General features: G+C 39.0%; 1 protein-coding gene across 2 annotated transcripts in view; it reads left to right on the top strand.

The window, feature by feature from the left end:
* The window catches only part of PKP2 (plakophilin 2), a 93,101-nt gene that overhangs the window by 46,235 nt on the left and 28,972 nt on the right, over positions 1-17,894 (top strand). For both annotated transcript variants that reach the window (XM_078075877.1, XM_078075876.1), the window contains exon 6: positions 6,444-6,621. In XM_078075877.1, coding sequence (XP_077932003.1) covers positions 6,444-6,621 — 178 coding nt within the window. The remainder of the gene's footprint in view (positions 1-6,443; positions 6,622-17,894) is intronic.

Raw genomic sequence — 17,894 nt, 5'->3', positions numbered from 1 at the left:
CTGTGGTATTAATGCCATAGAAACCATTCAGTTATCTTTAGATAATCTACAGAGCTGATAAATGGAGGTTTATTGTGCAATTCTCAGGATTTATAGAACAAGCCAAGCACCCCTACCAGAGGGTGCTCATTACATGCTAATTGAATTGAGTTGATACTTGAATGTTTGATACAAATCCTTACAAATAACTTCCTTTAGCTCTATTAATAGAACAGCTAAGTAAGTGCTTTCAGGGCCTCAGAAATAAACTGTTGACTTAATGTAGACATGTTTGTATCTTTGTAAAGAAACACAAGCGAGCAACCATATATGTGAATCTTGTCTATTTGGTGAACATCTTTTTATTGAGCCCCTTTTACATGCTAGTCACTAAGTTAGGACTTTCCATTTTTCATCTTTATGCCCCCCGACATCTCCCTAACGCATTGTTGATGATTTCCTCATGATCAGCGTGACACGCAGCGAGGTGGTCGGGGGGAGTAGATTGCCCAGGATTACACAGCTAGCAGAGCACAAGGCCCAGATTCGAACCTAGCTTTATCTAGATGTTTTGCTCTATGAAAGTGGCTCACACCTACTGCTTTGGGGGCAGAGGGTGACTCATTTTTTTTTTTTTTTTTTTTAAAGAAAAGACTCATTCTTTTTTTTTTTTTTTTTTAAAGATTTTATTTATTTATTTGAGACAGAGAGAATGAGAGAGAGAGAGAGAGCACATGAGAGGGGTGAGGGTCATAGGGAGAAGCAGGCTCCCTGCCGAGCAGGGAGCCCGATGCGGGACTCGATCCAGGGACTCCAGGATCATGACCTGAGCCAAAGGCAGTCGCTTAACCAACTGAGCCACCCAGGCGCCCGAGGGTGACTCATTTTTACACTTCTTTGGGAAAGGGCTTGTCTTTAAGAATCTCAGATCAGAGAGCTCCTTCACTCCTCTCTGAACCTTCCTCTCTTTCCACTTAACACTGACGTGCTTTGGTCCTCTTCACGCCTCTGGTCTACTACTGCATTTGCTTCTTACCCATCCTCTGATTCAGTATTGTGCATTCCCACTCGATCCATCACTCTGCACCTAGTGATTTCTTTCTAATATGAAAATACTGCCCCATTGGGCTCCCCATTACCCCTAAGATATGATGTGAGCCTGGTGACCATGGGCCCCAGTGTCTCCTCTCATACCCTCCCAGCCCAGGTTCTGAAATCCCAGAGGATTAGCTGGTCTGTTCCACATCTTGGTATCTTTGTCTCTGCTGTTTCTTGGACTAGATAGCATCCTTTTCCACACCTTGACCACCTGGTGAACCCTCTCATCCTTCGAAAGTCATCTCTTCCTCTGAAGCATTTTCAGATGCGATCCTCTCATACTTTACTCCCTGTCTCCCGCCATCCCCCCAGCGGAGTTTTGAAAGAACAGGCTTCTAATGAACTACTTTTGCACCCTTTAATATTAGGATGCCACTTATTTCATGCCTGTATGTTTATTGCAATAACAACAGTGCTATGCCTCCAAGTTTCTCAACAATTGTGGCTGTCTGATTGAATATGTAAAAGAGACTTGTGGAGGCACCTGGGTGGCTCAGTCAGTTAAGTGTCTGACTCTTGGTTGCACTCAAGGTCATGATCTCAGTTCCTGGGATCGAGCTCCGCGTCAAGCTCTGTGCTTACCATGGAGTCTGCCTCAGATTCTCTCTCCCTCTTCCTCCCACTGACACTCTCTCAAATAAATAAAATCTTTGGGGCACCTGGGTGGCTCAGTTGGTTAAGCGTCTCCCTCCAGCTCAGGTCATGATCCTCAGGGTCCTGAGACCCAGCTTTCTCCTCAGTGGGGAGCGTGCTTCTTCCTCTGCCCCTCCCCCTCACTCATGCTTGATCTCTCTCGTGCTCTCTCTCTCTCAAATAAATACATTTTTTAAAAAATAAATAAATAAAATCTTTGTTAAAAAAAGAGGTTTGTGACCTGGGAATATCTAGATTACACACAAATAAGAGAATCAAGTATGTTTTCAGATAAGACCCTGATTTTTCTGGCCAAGATATAAAACCATTAACCATCTGATTTCTATATATGCATAAAAGAAGCACCAGAGCTTTGTTCACTGACCCTCCTGGCATTTTCAGTACCAGATGAGGAGGGAAGCTCTTTCCTTTTCAGGTGAAAAGACTTCAGGATCAAAGACTTTCCCTCTACAAGGTTGTTCCCCTCCCTTACCAAGTAAGCGTGGTAGTGTACTTTAATTGAAATGAGAACAGTACATACTGATCTCAGAGGTTCATCTTCAGGGTCACTGAGTAATGAGGGCGTTGAGGAGCGAGTAGGGCTCTGCCTTGGCAAGAATGAAGCAGGAGATTCTTGTCCTGCATGTCACATAAGGAAGGGTCGGGATGATTGTTGATGGAATTTGTCGAAAATGCGTATTCACCTCTGCATGTTTAATGGGAATATTTAATTGGATTGCTGTATTTTAATAGCAGAAACATTTTACTGTAAAATATTCATTATGCACCTTTTAAAAATAATTCTATTTTTTTCTTGATTTGTAATGTGCAACAGGTTACCTTGGGTTCATATATAACTCAGACTAAATGGCCTTTGCAATAGTGTGGTATTTCAGGCGAGATTTACAAAACTTAGGTGAGAGGAGTAGATCCATGCAAGGGAAATTATTAAAAAAAAAAAAAAAATCCTCCTGTTCTGTGATCACTTTGCAAAACGAGGTTAAAACACACCAGTTCTCCTGTTCCTCCTTCTCCTTCTGTACTGATAATAGGGATTTATTTAGTCATAATACTTGCAGTTTTTGCTACCAAAGTATCATGCAGACTTTGTTAAATAACTATATTTCTAGTCCTAAAGGGCAATATTAATAAAACATGGATTTTAATATTTTATAAGATCCCTTTACTATAGTTAGCTATTTTTTGCAAATATCACAGTTGGCAATAAATTTCTGGATAATGCAGTTATTATTATCTCTGTTACAAGTGCTAATTATTCAAAGTATATCCCTTACCAGAATCCATTTCTCTTTCTTTTTGGCTCAAATGAGAACTTAGTGATAGAAAATGACAGGCTTATCGGCTGCCACGAAGAACTATAATAGAGATCTAGGCACTATGAATAAATTAACTAGAAGTTAAAGGTGAGACCAATGAAAACCTAAACCCTAATACTAGCTCAGGGCATCTAGAATCAAGTCATCGAAAGGAACTTCTATCAAGGGTCATCTGGCCCATTCGTTTCTCAATGCCAGAAATGGGAATCATTTTTTTAAGTAATCTATACACCCAGCGTGGGGCTCAAACTCATGACCCTGGGATCAAGAGTCATGCACTCTACCGACTGAGCCAGCCAGGTGCCATGGAAATCATTTTTATAATATGCAGATTCCTAAGAGCCATCCTGAGATTCTTGCTAGTAAATTTGGGATGTGGCCCAGAAATATGTGATTCAGATATGCCACTAGGTTCATTTGGAAACTGCTAGGCTAGTGGACCACTCTAGCTTGGGGGTAAAAAAAACTCCTTGTCAATGTTTTCATAAAGGATGAGCTCATTTTTTATCAGCTCCAGTGATAAAGCTGGATCTTACAAGCAGGTCTTCTGTTGTCTTCAAAGCTCTCTTAGAAGTTTGTATTTTCAGTGAGCCAGAATCTTTTTCCCTAGAATTTCCACTCATTAGTTCTGGTTTTGCCTTCTTATAGTCACAAAAAATGATATCTAGGTATTAAACCTGCATTTCTTTCATTACTAGAGAAAATGCATTCCTATGTGTATTAGATTCTAACATTTTTTAGATTGGGTTAATTTTTCTAGCAATTGAATCTTTAGTGATTTATAAGAACTCTATATATTGAGGATATTAACCTCGTATTGTCATACATATTTTCCCAATTTGCAATTGGTCCTTTATTGATTTTGTGTATACACGTAGGGGGAGTGTCTAAGTATGTATAATCCCGAATCTCTAGTGAACACTTAAGCTCCTTCCTAGCTTCATGCCATACACAAATTTGGCAGGCATGACATTTCTATACAATATCCTACATTAAAAATTCAAAAATTATACTGACACTCCCAAGCCAGATTCTTTTATGGAAGTAATACTGCATGCCAAGCTATGAAGGACATCCAACCGTTGAAGGAAAATTCCACTCCCTTTGTTTAATTTTTTTTTTTTTTTTTTTAGATTTTATTTATTTGAGAGAGAGAGAGAGACAGAGATAGTGAGAGAGAGAGCACAAGTGGGGAGGAGAGGGAGAAGCAGGCTCCCCACAGAGCAGGGAGCCCGATGCGGGACTCGATCCCAGGACCCTGGGATCATGACCTGAGCCGAAGGCAGACGCTTAACCGACTGAGCCACCCAGGCGCCCTCCCTTTGTTTAAAATTAATCCTCTTCTGGTTTTTATTGTAAGGTATACTTTTCCTTTGAGTGCCCTGTGTGGTCCTTTTTAAAAAGAGGAAATGTCATTATACTTTACATTTTTAAGCCTCTGGCAAGCAGAGACTGTTAATTTGTTTGTTTGTTTAAAACAGGAAGCTATTTTTTTTTCCTTTTCTCTCTTTTCTTTTTAACTTCCTTTAGTAGCTTAGTATCCAGACCACTCAACCTCAGACCTGCCTCTAAATTGTTTTCAACCACCTTTGGAGTTTTATTCTGTCACTCCCCCTGTCCAGCGCCCCTCAAGATGAAGTGGGAGGAATGAAGTCATTGTGTTACAAAACCTGTGGCTGAGGGACACTGCTCCTGAGTAATCCCCAGTGCGAGTTGGATCAGAAGACCTGAGCCAGAATGCTGGTCCTCACAAGACACTAGACCCAGTGTCTCTCTATCTGACGGAAGCTCAGTGTAGGCTGCAGTGGGAATTTGGTTATTGTTTCAGAAATTACGTACTGGTACACAGCCAAAGTGAACTGATGAAGGTCAAGACTGTGTTTGGCCTCAAGTGTTCTAAATGGTGGGCCAAGTATTAGTATGGTCGAATAATTAGCAAGCTTTAACCGCACGGACGATTATTTCAGTCATCAAATCAGGCCTGATGATATCACCACATAATTCAGCCAAAAAAAAAAGCACCTTTGCTTTTTTCACAAGGTAGGCTGTCCTGTATACCTGTGCTGCTGCTTTCTTTTATGCAGACAAAGCAGTACGTTTTAAAAGTAAGAATTACCGATTGGGTGGTAGGGGAATGAATAGGGAAGAAAATGAAGATTCCCTTCTCTTTCCGCCCCTTCTCTCTTTCTGCCTTCCTGGATGCTAGTGAGTTAGAGTCATTCACTGAGGGATGAAGGAAGCTAAGGCAACTTGACACCTGCTGGGAGTCACTGGAATAGCCAGCGAGAGGTGCATAGTCCTTCCACTGAATCGGAAGTATTTGAATGCCAAATCTGTAAGAAAAACAAATCCTAAATGTATGGTGCCACTTTGTATTCTCTCTGAGATACCCAGCTTCAGGCTCTGTCTCACAAAGGCCCTGGAAAGTACAGTATGCTGTTCTCTTAATTTATTTCTGAGTTGGCTTATATAGCCTTTCTCTTTAATGGCGGGTCAGGTGGAGATGTTTCAAGAGGAAAGGGAAAGTTGAATGAGGACAGTGGTACCAGCCTTAGGCCAATGCTTTAGGCCATACACGTCGGCAGATAGATCAAATACTCTTGTATCTCCTTCACTGCCGAACTGTAATATAGGAAATACGTGAGGGAGCTAGCATAAATTCCAGGAGGACAGAAAGTCTATCATTGGATAGGATTTAATAAGTATTAATTAGTGATGTTGATCAGCCTACTGGTGACAGGCGTGCGTACAGGCAAAGGCTTTCTGTGGGCCCTTCTGCTCTCACTGGGAGGCAAATATCAGGTGGAAGCTGCAGGTAGTGGGGAGCGGGAGGCAGAGGGAGATATTCTCTCCTGCTTCTACAGAAGAAACACTTGGGTGCCTGGCTGGCTCAGTCGGTAGAGCGTGGAAGTCTTGATCTCATGGTTGTGAGTTCAAGCCTCATGTTGGGTATAGAGATTACTAAAAAAAAAAGTAAAATATTTTTTAAAAAAATAAAATAAAAACATTGAAGTCTTTAATAAAATAGGATCGTTTCCAGCCTCCATGTTAATGAGACCAGAATTTATTATCTCAGTGAGGTCAGCTTAATGGTAGGATCTTTTAAGAGAAACAACATAAATGTTAAAGGATTTCTAACTTTCATTCACATTCCTGATTGATTTAAACCGGCATAATTTTATATCATAATCTCTCTCTCTCTCTCATTATGGATCGGCTTCATTGCCATCTAACAAACTCTAAACCGATTCTTTCGGTTGGGAAAGGGGCTCTCTCCCTCCCCCTTTTTTCCAAACAGCTAGCCACAGCCCGGGGGGATGCTGGCCCTAATTCATCTTTTCAGCAGTCATTTGACCCATCCCTGCACTGTTTTGATAGTACTCTTTGCTTTTCTAGGTTTGCTGTGGAATTTGTCATCTAATGACAAACTCAAGAATCTCATGATAACAGAAGCCTTGCTTATCCTGACTGAGAATATCATCATTCCCTTCTCGGGGTGGCCAGAAGGAGATTACCCTAAAGCTAACGGTTTGCTGGATTTTGATATATTTTACAACGTCACAGGATGTTTAAGGTAATGCCACTCTACAGATCTTTTCTCTGTATACCTTACATACTGCATCCAGGTTTCTAAAACTCTACTCCATTACCTGGAGATGCAGTAAGAATTATAAAGATCAGTCTAAATACAAGAAGCACAAGAAGTGTGTCATTACCTGTTTTACCAATGGGGCGTGTAGAGACAATGAGAAAGGTAAAGTAAGAACAGAATATTGTTTCTAGGCATATTTGATTTTATCACCTACCCACATTAGCTCACAAAAGAGAGGATGTCATTTCCAATAAAGAAAACAGAGAGCTGATCTGAATGCCCAGAATCCCATGCAGACTGGCCTTTCCTGTCTCTCAGGGTTTAAGGTACGCTCCATGCTATTTTTTAATTCACAAAAATCTAATTTACTGACATGGTTAAAAAATAATTTTAAACCTAGGGTTTTTATTCTTTTATCTTATACATTATATTAGTTTCAGATGTACAACATAATGATTCGATATTTGTGTATATTGCAAACAGTCACCACAGTAAGTCGAGATGACATTCATCGCTACGCATAGTTACAGAGTTTCTTTTTTCTTGTGATGGGTACTTTTAAGACTTTTCTCTCTTAGCAACTTTTAAATATGTAATACAGTATCATTAACTATAGTTGCCATGCTGTACATTACCTCACCAGGACTGACTAACTTGTTTGCTTGTTTGTTTATGGCATATGAAAAATTTATTTCCATTATGGTTTCTTTGGACTTACTTATTTTATGACTAGAAATTTGTACCTTCTGACCACTTTCACCCATTTTGCCCACCCCTCCTGCCTCTGACAATCCCACCAGTCTGTTCTCTGTTACCTATGAGCTTGTTTTTGTTGTTGTTGTTGATTTAAGTAATCTCTGTACCCAACATGGGGCTCAAACTCATAACCCCAAGATCAAAAGTCACATGCTCTATTGACTGAGCCAGCCAGGCACCCCTACGACCTTGGTTTTTATTTTTGTTTTGTTTTGTTTCTTTTAGATTCCATTTATAAGTGAGATCATACAGTATTTGTCTTTCTTTGTCTGATTTATTTCACTTAGCGTAATGCCCCCAAGGTCCATCCATGATGTTGCCAGTGGCAATATTTCATTCTTTGTTGTTGCTGAATAATAGTCTACATATATATACCAGATTTTATCCATTCACTTATCTGTAGACACTTAGCTTGTTTCCATTTCTTGGCTATTATGAATAATGCTTCAGTGAACATGAGGGTGCATATATCTTTTCAAAGTTAGTGTTTTTGTTTTCTTTGGATAAATATCCAGAAGTGGAATTGCTGGATCATATGGTAGTTCTATGTTTAATTTTTTGAGGAACCTCTGTAATGTTTTCCATAGTGGTTGTGTCAACTTAACATTCCCACAAGCATTGCACAAGGTTTGCCTTTTCTCCATATCCTCACCAACACTTTTGTTATTTCTTGTTTTTTTTTGAGGATAGCCATTCTACCAGGTGTGAAGTGATATCTCCTTGTGGTTTTGATTTTCATTTCCCTGGTGATTAGTGATGTTGAGCATTTTTTCATGTGCCTGTTGGCCATCTCTGTATCTTCTTTAGAAAAATGTCTATTCAGATCTTCTGCTTATTTTTAAATCAGATTGTGTTTACTATTGAATTGTATGTTTTTCATATATTTTGGATATTAACCCCTTATCAGTACATGATTTGCAGGTATTTTCTCCCATTCCACAGATGGACTTTTCATTTTGTTGATGGTTTTCTTTGCTGTGCAGAAGCTTTTTTAGTTTGATATCATCCCACTTGATTATTTTTGCTCTTGTTACCTTTTCTTTTGGTGTCAGATCCAAAAAATAATCACCAAGATTGATGTCAAGAAGCTTACTGCCTAGGGGCACCTGGGTGGCTCAGTCATTAGGTGTCTGCCTTCAGCTCAGGTCATGATCCCAGGGTCCTGGGATCGAGCCCCGCATCGGGCTCCCTGCTCAGGGAAGCCTGCTTCTCTCTCTCCCACTCCCCCTGCTTGTGTTCCCTCTCTCGCTGTATCTATCTCTGTCAAATGAATAAATAAAAATCTTTAAAAAAAAAATTAAAAAAAAAAAAGAAGCTTACTGCCTATGCTTTCTTCTAGCAGTTTTATGATTTCAGGTCTTATATTCATCTTTAATCCATTTTGAGTTAATTTTTGTGCATGGTGTGAGATAGTGGTCTAGTTTCATTCTTTTGCATGTGGCTGTACAGTTTTCCCAGCACCATTATTAAAGAGACTTTCCTTTCTCCTTTCCCCACTTTCCCCAAGTATTCTTGACTTCTTTGTTGCAAATTAATTGACCATATATGCTCAAGTTTGTTTCTGGGCTCTTTATTCTGTTGCAATGATCTGTGTGTCCACATGCTGTTTTGATTACTATAGCTTTGTGATATAGTTTGAAAGCGGAGTGTGATGCCTCCAGCTTTGCTCTTCTTTCTCAAGATTGCTTTCTTTATTTGGGGTCTTTTGTGATTCCATACAAATTGTAGAACTGTTTGTTCTATTTCTGTGAAAACTGCCATTAGAAATTTAATAGGGATTGCAGTGACTCTATAGATTGCCTTGGACATTTTAACTGTATTAATTCTTCCAATCCATGAGTATGGTATATCTTTCCCTTTATTTATGTCTTCAGTTTGTTTCATCGGTGTCATGTTGTTGTTGTATACAGGTCTTTTGCCTACTTAGTTAAATTTATTTCTAGATGTTTTTAAATAGCTGTAAGGCAACAAAGCCTAAAGGGACAGAAAGTTATGCCATAAGAACAGCTACAAAGGAAGTTAGTTTGATCAGCATTTCTAAATAGTGGGATGAAAAAATGCTTTAAAGGTTTTCTCCCTTGGGCTGTCAGATGCCAGCTAAATCAAGAGGAAATAGAAATACATGGCAGGAGGAAGAAAAGTGCTAGTTATCTCTAAGATCATGCATCTCAAGCTTTCTTATATTTGAAAATAATCATTGTGCTTTATGTGCAAGGATTAAAAGAAATCAAATGGAAGATATAATCAGGGGCTGCCTGGGTGGCTCAGTCAGTTAAGCATCCAAGTCTTGATTTCAGCTCGCATATTGATCTCAGGGTAGTGAGATTGAGCCCAGCATCAGGCTCTGCATGCGCACACTCTCTCTCTCTCTCTCTCAAAAAAAAAAAAGTAATCAAAATTAGGCAGCCCATGAGACGTCAGAATATATTCTGCCTTTTGATATTTTCTCTAGTTACAGTTCATTTTTTGAGGGAATCTAGATTGTAACTAAGAGAATTTATTATGGTAAAATGTTTATCTTCTCTCCATTGTTAATCACACATCATATCAAATACCAGTTTTGTGTAAGCTTTTATGTTAGCTCCTGGGAATTTCACAAAAATGAATAAGAGAATCCTTAGGGAACCGTTAACCTAACGGGGGATGCAGATGAGTAAAGGAAAGAGAACACAGCTTGCAGTGAAATATGTTAGAGCAGTAGCTCCTGGAGCATTAGCATCGGTATCACCTGGAACCTGTTAAAATCCTCAGGTCCCACCCCAGACCTTCTGAATCAGAAACTCTCAGGGTGGGGCCCAGCAGTCTAGTTTTAACAAGCCCTCCAGGTGATTCTGATGCAGCTGAATTAGGAGACCCATGGTGTCAGAGGTACAAGGGAAGTAAGTGCTGCAGGAATGCAGAACAAAGGACCATTCATGCCAGCAGAGTGGGATCAGAAAGACGCTATAGAAGAGGTGCCAAATGAACTAGGCCTCGGTGGATTATTTCAATAGTCAGAAATTCTCTAAGGACTAGGCACTCAATCCTTGAATAGCAGAAGAGGTGCCTAAATAGTCTCTTTGAATCCGTATTCTGTACAGTTCACTAGAACCGCTTTTTTATTACACTTTTGATCTAATAATACATTTTAATCTATTTAAAAACATTTTGCATCTCAGAATTTCTCTGTAGCTCCCATTGCCTGACCGTGTTACATCAGAGTTCTTAAAGTATCAGTAGGGACTCTTTCAACTCAAAATGAATTACTCAACTCAAACTTGCTAAAGCCAAGTAGGGATTCATTGGCTCGTGTGGGTGAGATGTTGACGGTCACTTGTGGAAGTGAAGGAAGTGCACCAGGAACCATGACCTCAGGGACTCCGGCAGAAACTCAGCATCCATGGGACTCACTCTGTTTTTAAATTTGTATCTCCTCTCCACTTGCTCTTCTTCTTTCACATGTTGGGCTCATTCTGTACGAATGCAAACAAGCCTGTGCATTCTTTTTATCTTTAATCCCTGACACCTAGCAAAGTTTCTGGCATATAGTAAGCAATTATAAAGTATCTGAATGAAAAAAATAAATGAAGGAGTGAGCAAATGAAAATACATGATGAACTGGGTGAATAATCAAGTCTGGCGAGAGTACCAAATTTGTGATGGGAAGTAATCAAACAAGTTGGAAACATAGGCTAAGGCCAGATTGTGGGGGCCTTGAAGGTCGTGTTAAGAGGTTAATTTTTTTCTTCTGTAAGCAAGACTAGCTAGTGTGGGAGGATAGAAACATGGTAAGTTCTGTGTGAAGAATAATTATAATATTAACAGGAAAGGTGTATTGAGAAGGTGAATAATAAAGACAAAAATATTAGTTGCAAATCTCTTCCTGCCTCTTCCCCTTATGAACGAGGAATAAAAGACGGATGTTTTGAGTGAAGCAGTGCCTTAGTTGACACACATTTTCCAGAAGATGTAATAGCTGAATATACTCCCATCAATATGACACCATTTTAAACAGTGTTTTCAAAGCCAATCCAAACCACTGACTTGAACTACTTTTAGAAGTAGAATATAGCAAAACATCTACAAAATTTGAATGCCATAGTATATGCTTAAATATCTGTTCTTATTTCACCTATGTATCTAAATCACAATAATAATAGTTGACATTTATTGTGTATTACGTTCTAGAAACTGTTCTGAATTCTTGATGAGGATTTTCTCAGTTTATTCTTACAGCAGCCCTTGTAAAGTAAGCTTTCCCCGTTTTATAGTTGAGGGGTTCAAAGAGATTAAGTGATATTTCCAACGTCATGCAGCTAGTAAGAGACGAAGCTGCAGTTCAAATCCAGGAAGCCTGTCTCCAAAGCCAAGTACATTCATACATTCATGTTTGTCACACTCCTGCAGACTGTGCTGATACGGATAAAACCTCTGCCCTTCACAGCCTTGCAACCTCACATTGTTTCATTGTTTTTGTTTTAGAAGTTCTGTGCAAATGGAACTCTGTACTGCATTTCATATAAACAGAGAAGATACAAAGGATGAAGCCTATGAAGTGGGAGACATTTCCAGGAAAGGAGAGGGCATTGTAGGCAACGTCAGGTTGGATGTTGTCACAATGAGTATAAAAGCCACTAAAAGATATGCACAGAATGCAAGAAAAGACCTGTAGGGGACCTGCGATCAAATGGTCTCAATTTCCATAACAATAGAGGTGTCTGCTGAGTAGTTGCTTATTTATGACCACAGCTTCTCTAAACAGATTTTAAGACAGGTGTTGACTGGTTCTAACAAAAGTGAATCTTGCTGAATAATAAGGTCACAAATGTTAGCAAATATCTTAATTGCTCTAAGTTTATTTGAGGTATTCTCTCCCCCAGTGGGTGTAGAGCCAACAATGAATTGGCAACATGAGCAATATCTTTGGCACTGTGGTTGACTCAGGTTAGTGTAGCTAAATTTTTTCAATCTCCTTTGGAGAAAAACTGCATACACCAGTGACTTTTTTCATTTACTAACTTGACACTGAGATCAGTTTTGAGAGGGACTTCCCTTGGTCTGCATATAGCAATGGTGTAGAGTGAGTCTGCTCCGCAGGTAAGATGTTTGCTTTGTTGATGAACTTGCTTTGCGGCGGTGACCCCGGCTCTCCCCATCTGGACCTGGTACAGTGAGATTACATTCACACAGGAGAACGTGCAGGGTTTATCCTTCAAAAGGACCAATGCTGTCAGGTACAGCGTATTTGTCAGGTATCAGATCATTTATCTACAGGATTAGCATCTGTCTGCAGCAGCTTTACCGTGCATGGGCCTTGGTGCTTTCTTGAGGTCCCTTTGGAATTAACATACTTTTAATGACTGAAGTTACTCACTGAAAGGTGATACAAATTTTGCAATGAGGAAAACATCTTAAACAATATTATGCTAGCAATAATGAGTAGTAAAACTCAAGTTAGGAGAGGAAAAGTAAAATGGTACACTCCAATTTGTGCTAGAGCCAGCAAATGGAATTGTCAGCATCTCTTAATAGCTCCACAGGCAGTGACATCATCTTGGTAGGTTGAAATCAGCCACGGTGGGAGTGTTTACACCACAGAAATTGGCAAATGCTACAAGTCAGAGGTCTCCCCACTCCCTTGCCCCTAGAAAACTGATTGTTGGGACGCCTGGGTGGCTCAGTCGGTTAAGTGTCTGCCTTCGGCTCAGGTTATGATCCCAGGGTCCTGGGATGGAGTCCCACATAGGACTCCCTGCTCGGCGGGGAGCCTGCTTCTCCCTCTGCCTGCCGCTCCCCCTGCTTGTGCTCTCTCTCTCTCTCTCTCACAAATAAATAAAATCTTTAAAAAAAAAAAAAAGAAAGGAAAACTGATAGTTAAATAAAAATTTACCAGCACACCACTGGCACTGAATTTCTGTTAGTTAATATTAACATCAAAATGTGGGTAATTAGGGTATAAGCATATTTTTTTCTATACACATCCCTTTTCAAAGAAGAAACAATTCCTTTGTTTTCTTGGAAGGTATTACAAAGCTTCATCATTTTCCTTTTTTTTTGAATGGAGAAAACATGCTAAAATGCCCCATTCTTTTTTTTTTCCAAGTTATTTTCATTTACTTAGGGTGAGAAGTGTAACAGTATTTGGTATTTGATAATTTATTGCAATCAGTAGGATACTCTTTAAGATATTTCAGATTCCAAAAGACTTAGGTGACAATCATAGAATTGTAAATTACCAAAAAGCATGAGCTGCCTTCTTTGATTTAACACCCCTCCTACATGCACATTCATTGTGATGAGCCCCTGCTTTTCTATTTAGTATGGGTAACTTCTTAGGAATTGATGTGACATGGCTGTCAAGTCTGTATGTTCCACATCACTGATTGGCACACCTTTGGAAAACCTTTGGATGTGACAAAACCAATGGTTATTATCAGGAGGAAGTTTGAAATTTCTTTTTTTTATTTTATTTTAATTTTTTTTTAATTTTTTTATTAACATATAATGTATTATTTGTTTCAGGGGTACAGGTCTGTGATTCATCAGTCTTACACAATTCAGAGCGCTCACCATAGTACATACGCTCCCCAGTGTCCATCACCCAGCCACCTCATCCCTCCCAGTCCCCCCTCCACTCCAGCAACCCTCAGTTTGTTTCCTGAGATTAAGAGTCTCTTATGGTTTATCTCCCTCTCTGGTTTCGTCTTGTTTCATTTAGGAGGAAGTTTGAAATTTCTACCAAAGATTTATCATTATTTCTCCATTCCTCCATGTCGTTCTTATGGCTTCTTCCCCTTTCTTTCCTTCCTCCCTCCTCCTTTCTTCCCTTGTCTTCCCTTCTCTTCCCTGAGTCTTTGTTCTCTTAAAGAAGAAGGGATGGAAACAACTTAGAGGTCAGAAATTAGAGTGCCTCCAGGGTTCCAGTTGGACTTAGGTGGACAGGTATAAGACCATGGGCAATGGTGGAAGCTGTCAGAGTAGAGAATGGGAAAAATATGCTTTTTCCGAGAGCAGTGAGATTCAGAGTTCTGGAAGACACTTCTGACCAAACACATCTCGGCAGCCTCTGTTAGCAGTCTCCTTCTTCATTCTTGAAGAAATTGACAGTGACTCTCTCACAATTATAGAACCATTATCAGAAATTTGCAAAAGGAAACTAGTCCAGCTTTCTTGGTTTTACCATTTGGTCTGTCTTTCCTCTTCCTCTTATCTAACACTGTATTTGTTCCTTGAATGCCTGCTCTATTCAAAGCACAGTTTAAATTTCTGAAATTTCCAAGGGGAATGGGACCTACCTTTGCCCTGGAGGAACTCCAGGTTTAGTGGGAAAGACAGGCACCTGAAGGGAATCACAATCCATTTGATAAGAAGTGTAAAAGGTATGAAAGACTGTTCCGGAGGCATTGAGTTGCCTAACTGATGTTGCCTGAGGGTTGGGAAGAGTTAACTGGAGAGTCATATTTAAGGAACTGTTGAAGGATGAGTAGGTGTTTGAATGTCCCTCTCTATCTTCAGCTCTTCATTCTATTACTGGTTCACCTCTATCATTATTCAATATAGTCATAATGAGAAATGCATATAAAATTGGCACCTTCATCTTATTGCCATAATTGAAGGCCACCCTAGAATTTTGCTACTTTGTTTAGGATGATTTTTCTTATTCTTGTATTTTGTGCCTATAGATGCCAGTTAAAGAAGAAAAGCAATTGGTAATACATTTCTCTTGCAAGTTACTTAAACTTCATTTTTCCCCCACATGTGATGGTGTAGTAAATGTGTTTTGATGAATATATAACATATGTACTAAAATTTATAACTGTCTTAAAAGAAACTTCCATTGTCACCACTATAAATCTAACTGCAGTGGATTTGAATGGTCTGATAAAGCAAACTACCTTTAGAGAGAAAAGGTGTAACTATTAATCATGTTCCTAATTAGCCACAGGGTTAAGAGTAATATCACAGGGTGGGAGAGGGGGTCTTGAGTATCAGTATACCCACTCTCTGGAAAAAGAGTGTCTCCATGTAAAATTTTAATATATTCAAATACTTCTATCTTGTCCAATACATATGTGTGTGTGTGTGTGTGTATATATGTATATATGTATATATATATAATGTTACTAAATCTAATTTTTTTATACATATCTGGATATCAAACTTCAGAAGTTTCCTGAGTCTGCATTCCTTAATTGTATATTTTCGTTCTATTTACTTGTGCTCATCCCTTGTTCTGAATACTTATGACAGAAGAGGATTTATTTGGTTTAACATACACATAATGCCAGATGATTATTTAAATAATTAAAAATTCAATAATTAAGATACTTAATTAAATGAGGGTCTAATAATTTCCCTGAGTATCAAATAACAATTTTTTGTCAGATTGTAGATCCAAAGCAGGCCAGAACTACATTTTAAAACTGTAATCTAAATGTAGTTCTTTATTCCTGGAAAATAATTTATATAAAACTAGAAGAATGTTAATTAAAATAGTGTAAACAATAATAAAACCCAATAGAAGTATTCACATAATTCAACTTAAAGAGTGATTTTTCCAGAAATATAAAGACAGTTGGATCATCAACTTCAAACATAGTTATTTAGTTAATTATTTAAAGTCTTCATTTGATATGTAAACATAAGTAATATGAAGTCTGTTGTTGGAGAGGAAAATTTTTTCTCTACCCTTCAGAGTTCCTCTGGCTGGTTTAATAATCAAATTGACTTAGATTAGCAGGAGAAAGTCTAACAAAAGCTTAATAACATGTATACCTCCTGTAAACATAGGAGAAACCAGGAAAACTGAGTAACTCCCCAAAATAACTAAAGCCATCACCTTATTTTTTTTTTTAAGATTTTATTTATTTATTTGAGAGAGAGAAAGCACAAGCAGAGGGAGGGGCAGAGGGAGAGGGAGAAGCAGACTCCCCAATGAGCAGGGAGCCTGCCTCAGGGCTGGATCCCAGGACCCGGGATCGTGACCAAAGGCAGAAGCTTAACAGACTGAACCACCCAAGCGCTCCAAGCCATCACCTTAAATATCATCTTCAGCTAAAGACAAAGATGTTGGGGGTGGGGAGTCAGTTAAAGGAGGGTACCAGGCAAAGCACAGTAAACAAGAATAAGGCTGTTATGCAGTTTTATTTATTTATTTATTTTTTTAAAGATTTTATTTATTTATTTTGACAGAGAGAGAGAGAGACAGCGAGAGAGGGAACACAAGCAGGGGGAGTGGGCGAGGGAGAAGCAGGCTTCCCGCTGAGCAGGGAGCCCGATGCGGGGCTCAATCCCAGGACCCTGGGATCATGACCTGAGCCGAAGCCAGATGCTTAACGACTGAGCCACCCAGGCGCCCCTGTTATGCAGTTTTAAATCCATGCTTTCTCCTTTGATAAATTTCTAGAGATTTAGTCTTTCCTCTCTTCCTGATATAGCAGAGGTATACTCTTACAAATGGAGATTTCCCTTACAATTTGTAAGGGAATATAAATGTCTCTTGCAATGTAAGTAATGTAAATGTCTCTTACAAAAGGGTAACTTCCACTTGGTTTGCTGAACTTCTCCTGTGTTTGCTATTTCTTAAAAATAACCAGCTTAAAATAACATGTCAAAGAGGCATATCTTGGGGTGGCAAAATTTGTTCCCCCTACACCATAAATAATGGAATTGGCAATATTTCTAGCAGTGTTACACTATCAGTCATAATTGCATTTTATATGTTGTGTATTTTAGATATTGTGGGGGCCAAGGATAGGCCACGCTAAGATGGGCCACTTTGACATGAAGATTATTTTGAGCTGAAGGCAATCAAGACCCTGTGTGCTCAACAGAAATTTTTGCCCCTTCGTTAACTACATAGAAAACTCTAAATTGGGGGGTCTTTCCCAGAATAAGGTTTATTAGCTGAGATAAATTTTATCTGAGTGTCCTATCTGTATGGCAGGACAAACATCTAATTACCAAACATTTGCTCTTTTCACCTTGTGAACTGCATTCCTTTCTTCTGAAGTGCCAGACCCCTACCCTTCTATCCTTAGTTTAGAATAACATATATACCTCATTTTGCCTGTCTTTAGAATTTCCATGACTGTGTGGACTCTCTGTACATACGCTATTTGATTTTCTCCTCTTAATCTTGTCAATTTGATTTTTAGTCCAGCTAGATAGAAGGACCTCAACGGGGACAGGAATTCTTGATCCCTAATAAAATACAAACACATGTTTAGTTTAATGAATTAAAGTATTTTGTAAATTTCTCTTCAAGTAAATTTAAAAGATGTACGTGGTATTTAAATGGATATATAAAATCTTGATTTTAAAAAAATGATTGTTTATAAGCGAAATCTCAGGGGTTTTAGGTCACCTGTTTGAAATCTCTCAACAGTAATTAAGTTAGTAAAGCAAACAAATCAAACATCAAACCAAGCAAATCCAGCTATGCTTACCTGATCACCCCACCCCTCTCTGATCTTCCTGAACCCAGTGTTAAGAGTTTAGGTCGCATTGGAATTGTCAAA

The sequence above is a fragment of the Halichoerus grypus genome, chromosome 6, assembly GCF_964656455.1.
Source record: "Halichoerus grypus chromosome 6, mHalGry1.hap1.1, whole genome shotgun sequence".
Classification (NCBI taxonomy): domain Eukaryota; kingdom Metazoa; phylum Chordata; class Mammalia; order Carnivora; family Phocidae; genus Halichoerus; species Halichoerus grypus.
The sequence above is the reverse complement of the archived record's forward strand: the minus strand, read 5'-3'. Positions and strand labels throughout refer to the sequence as shown.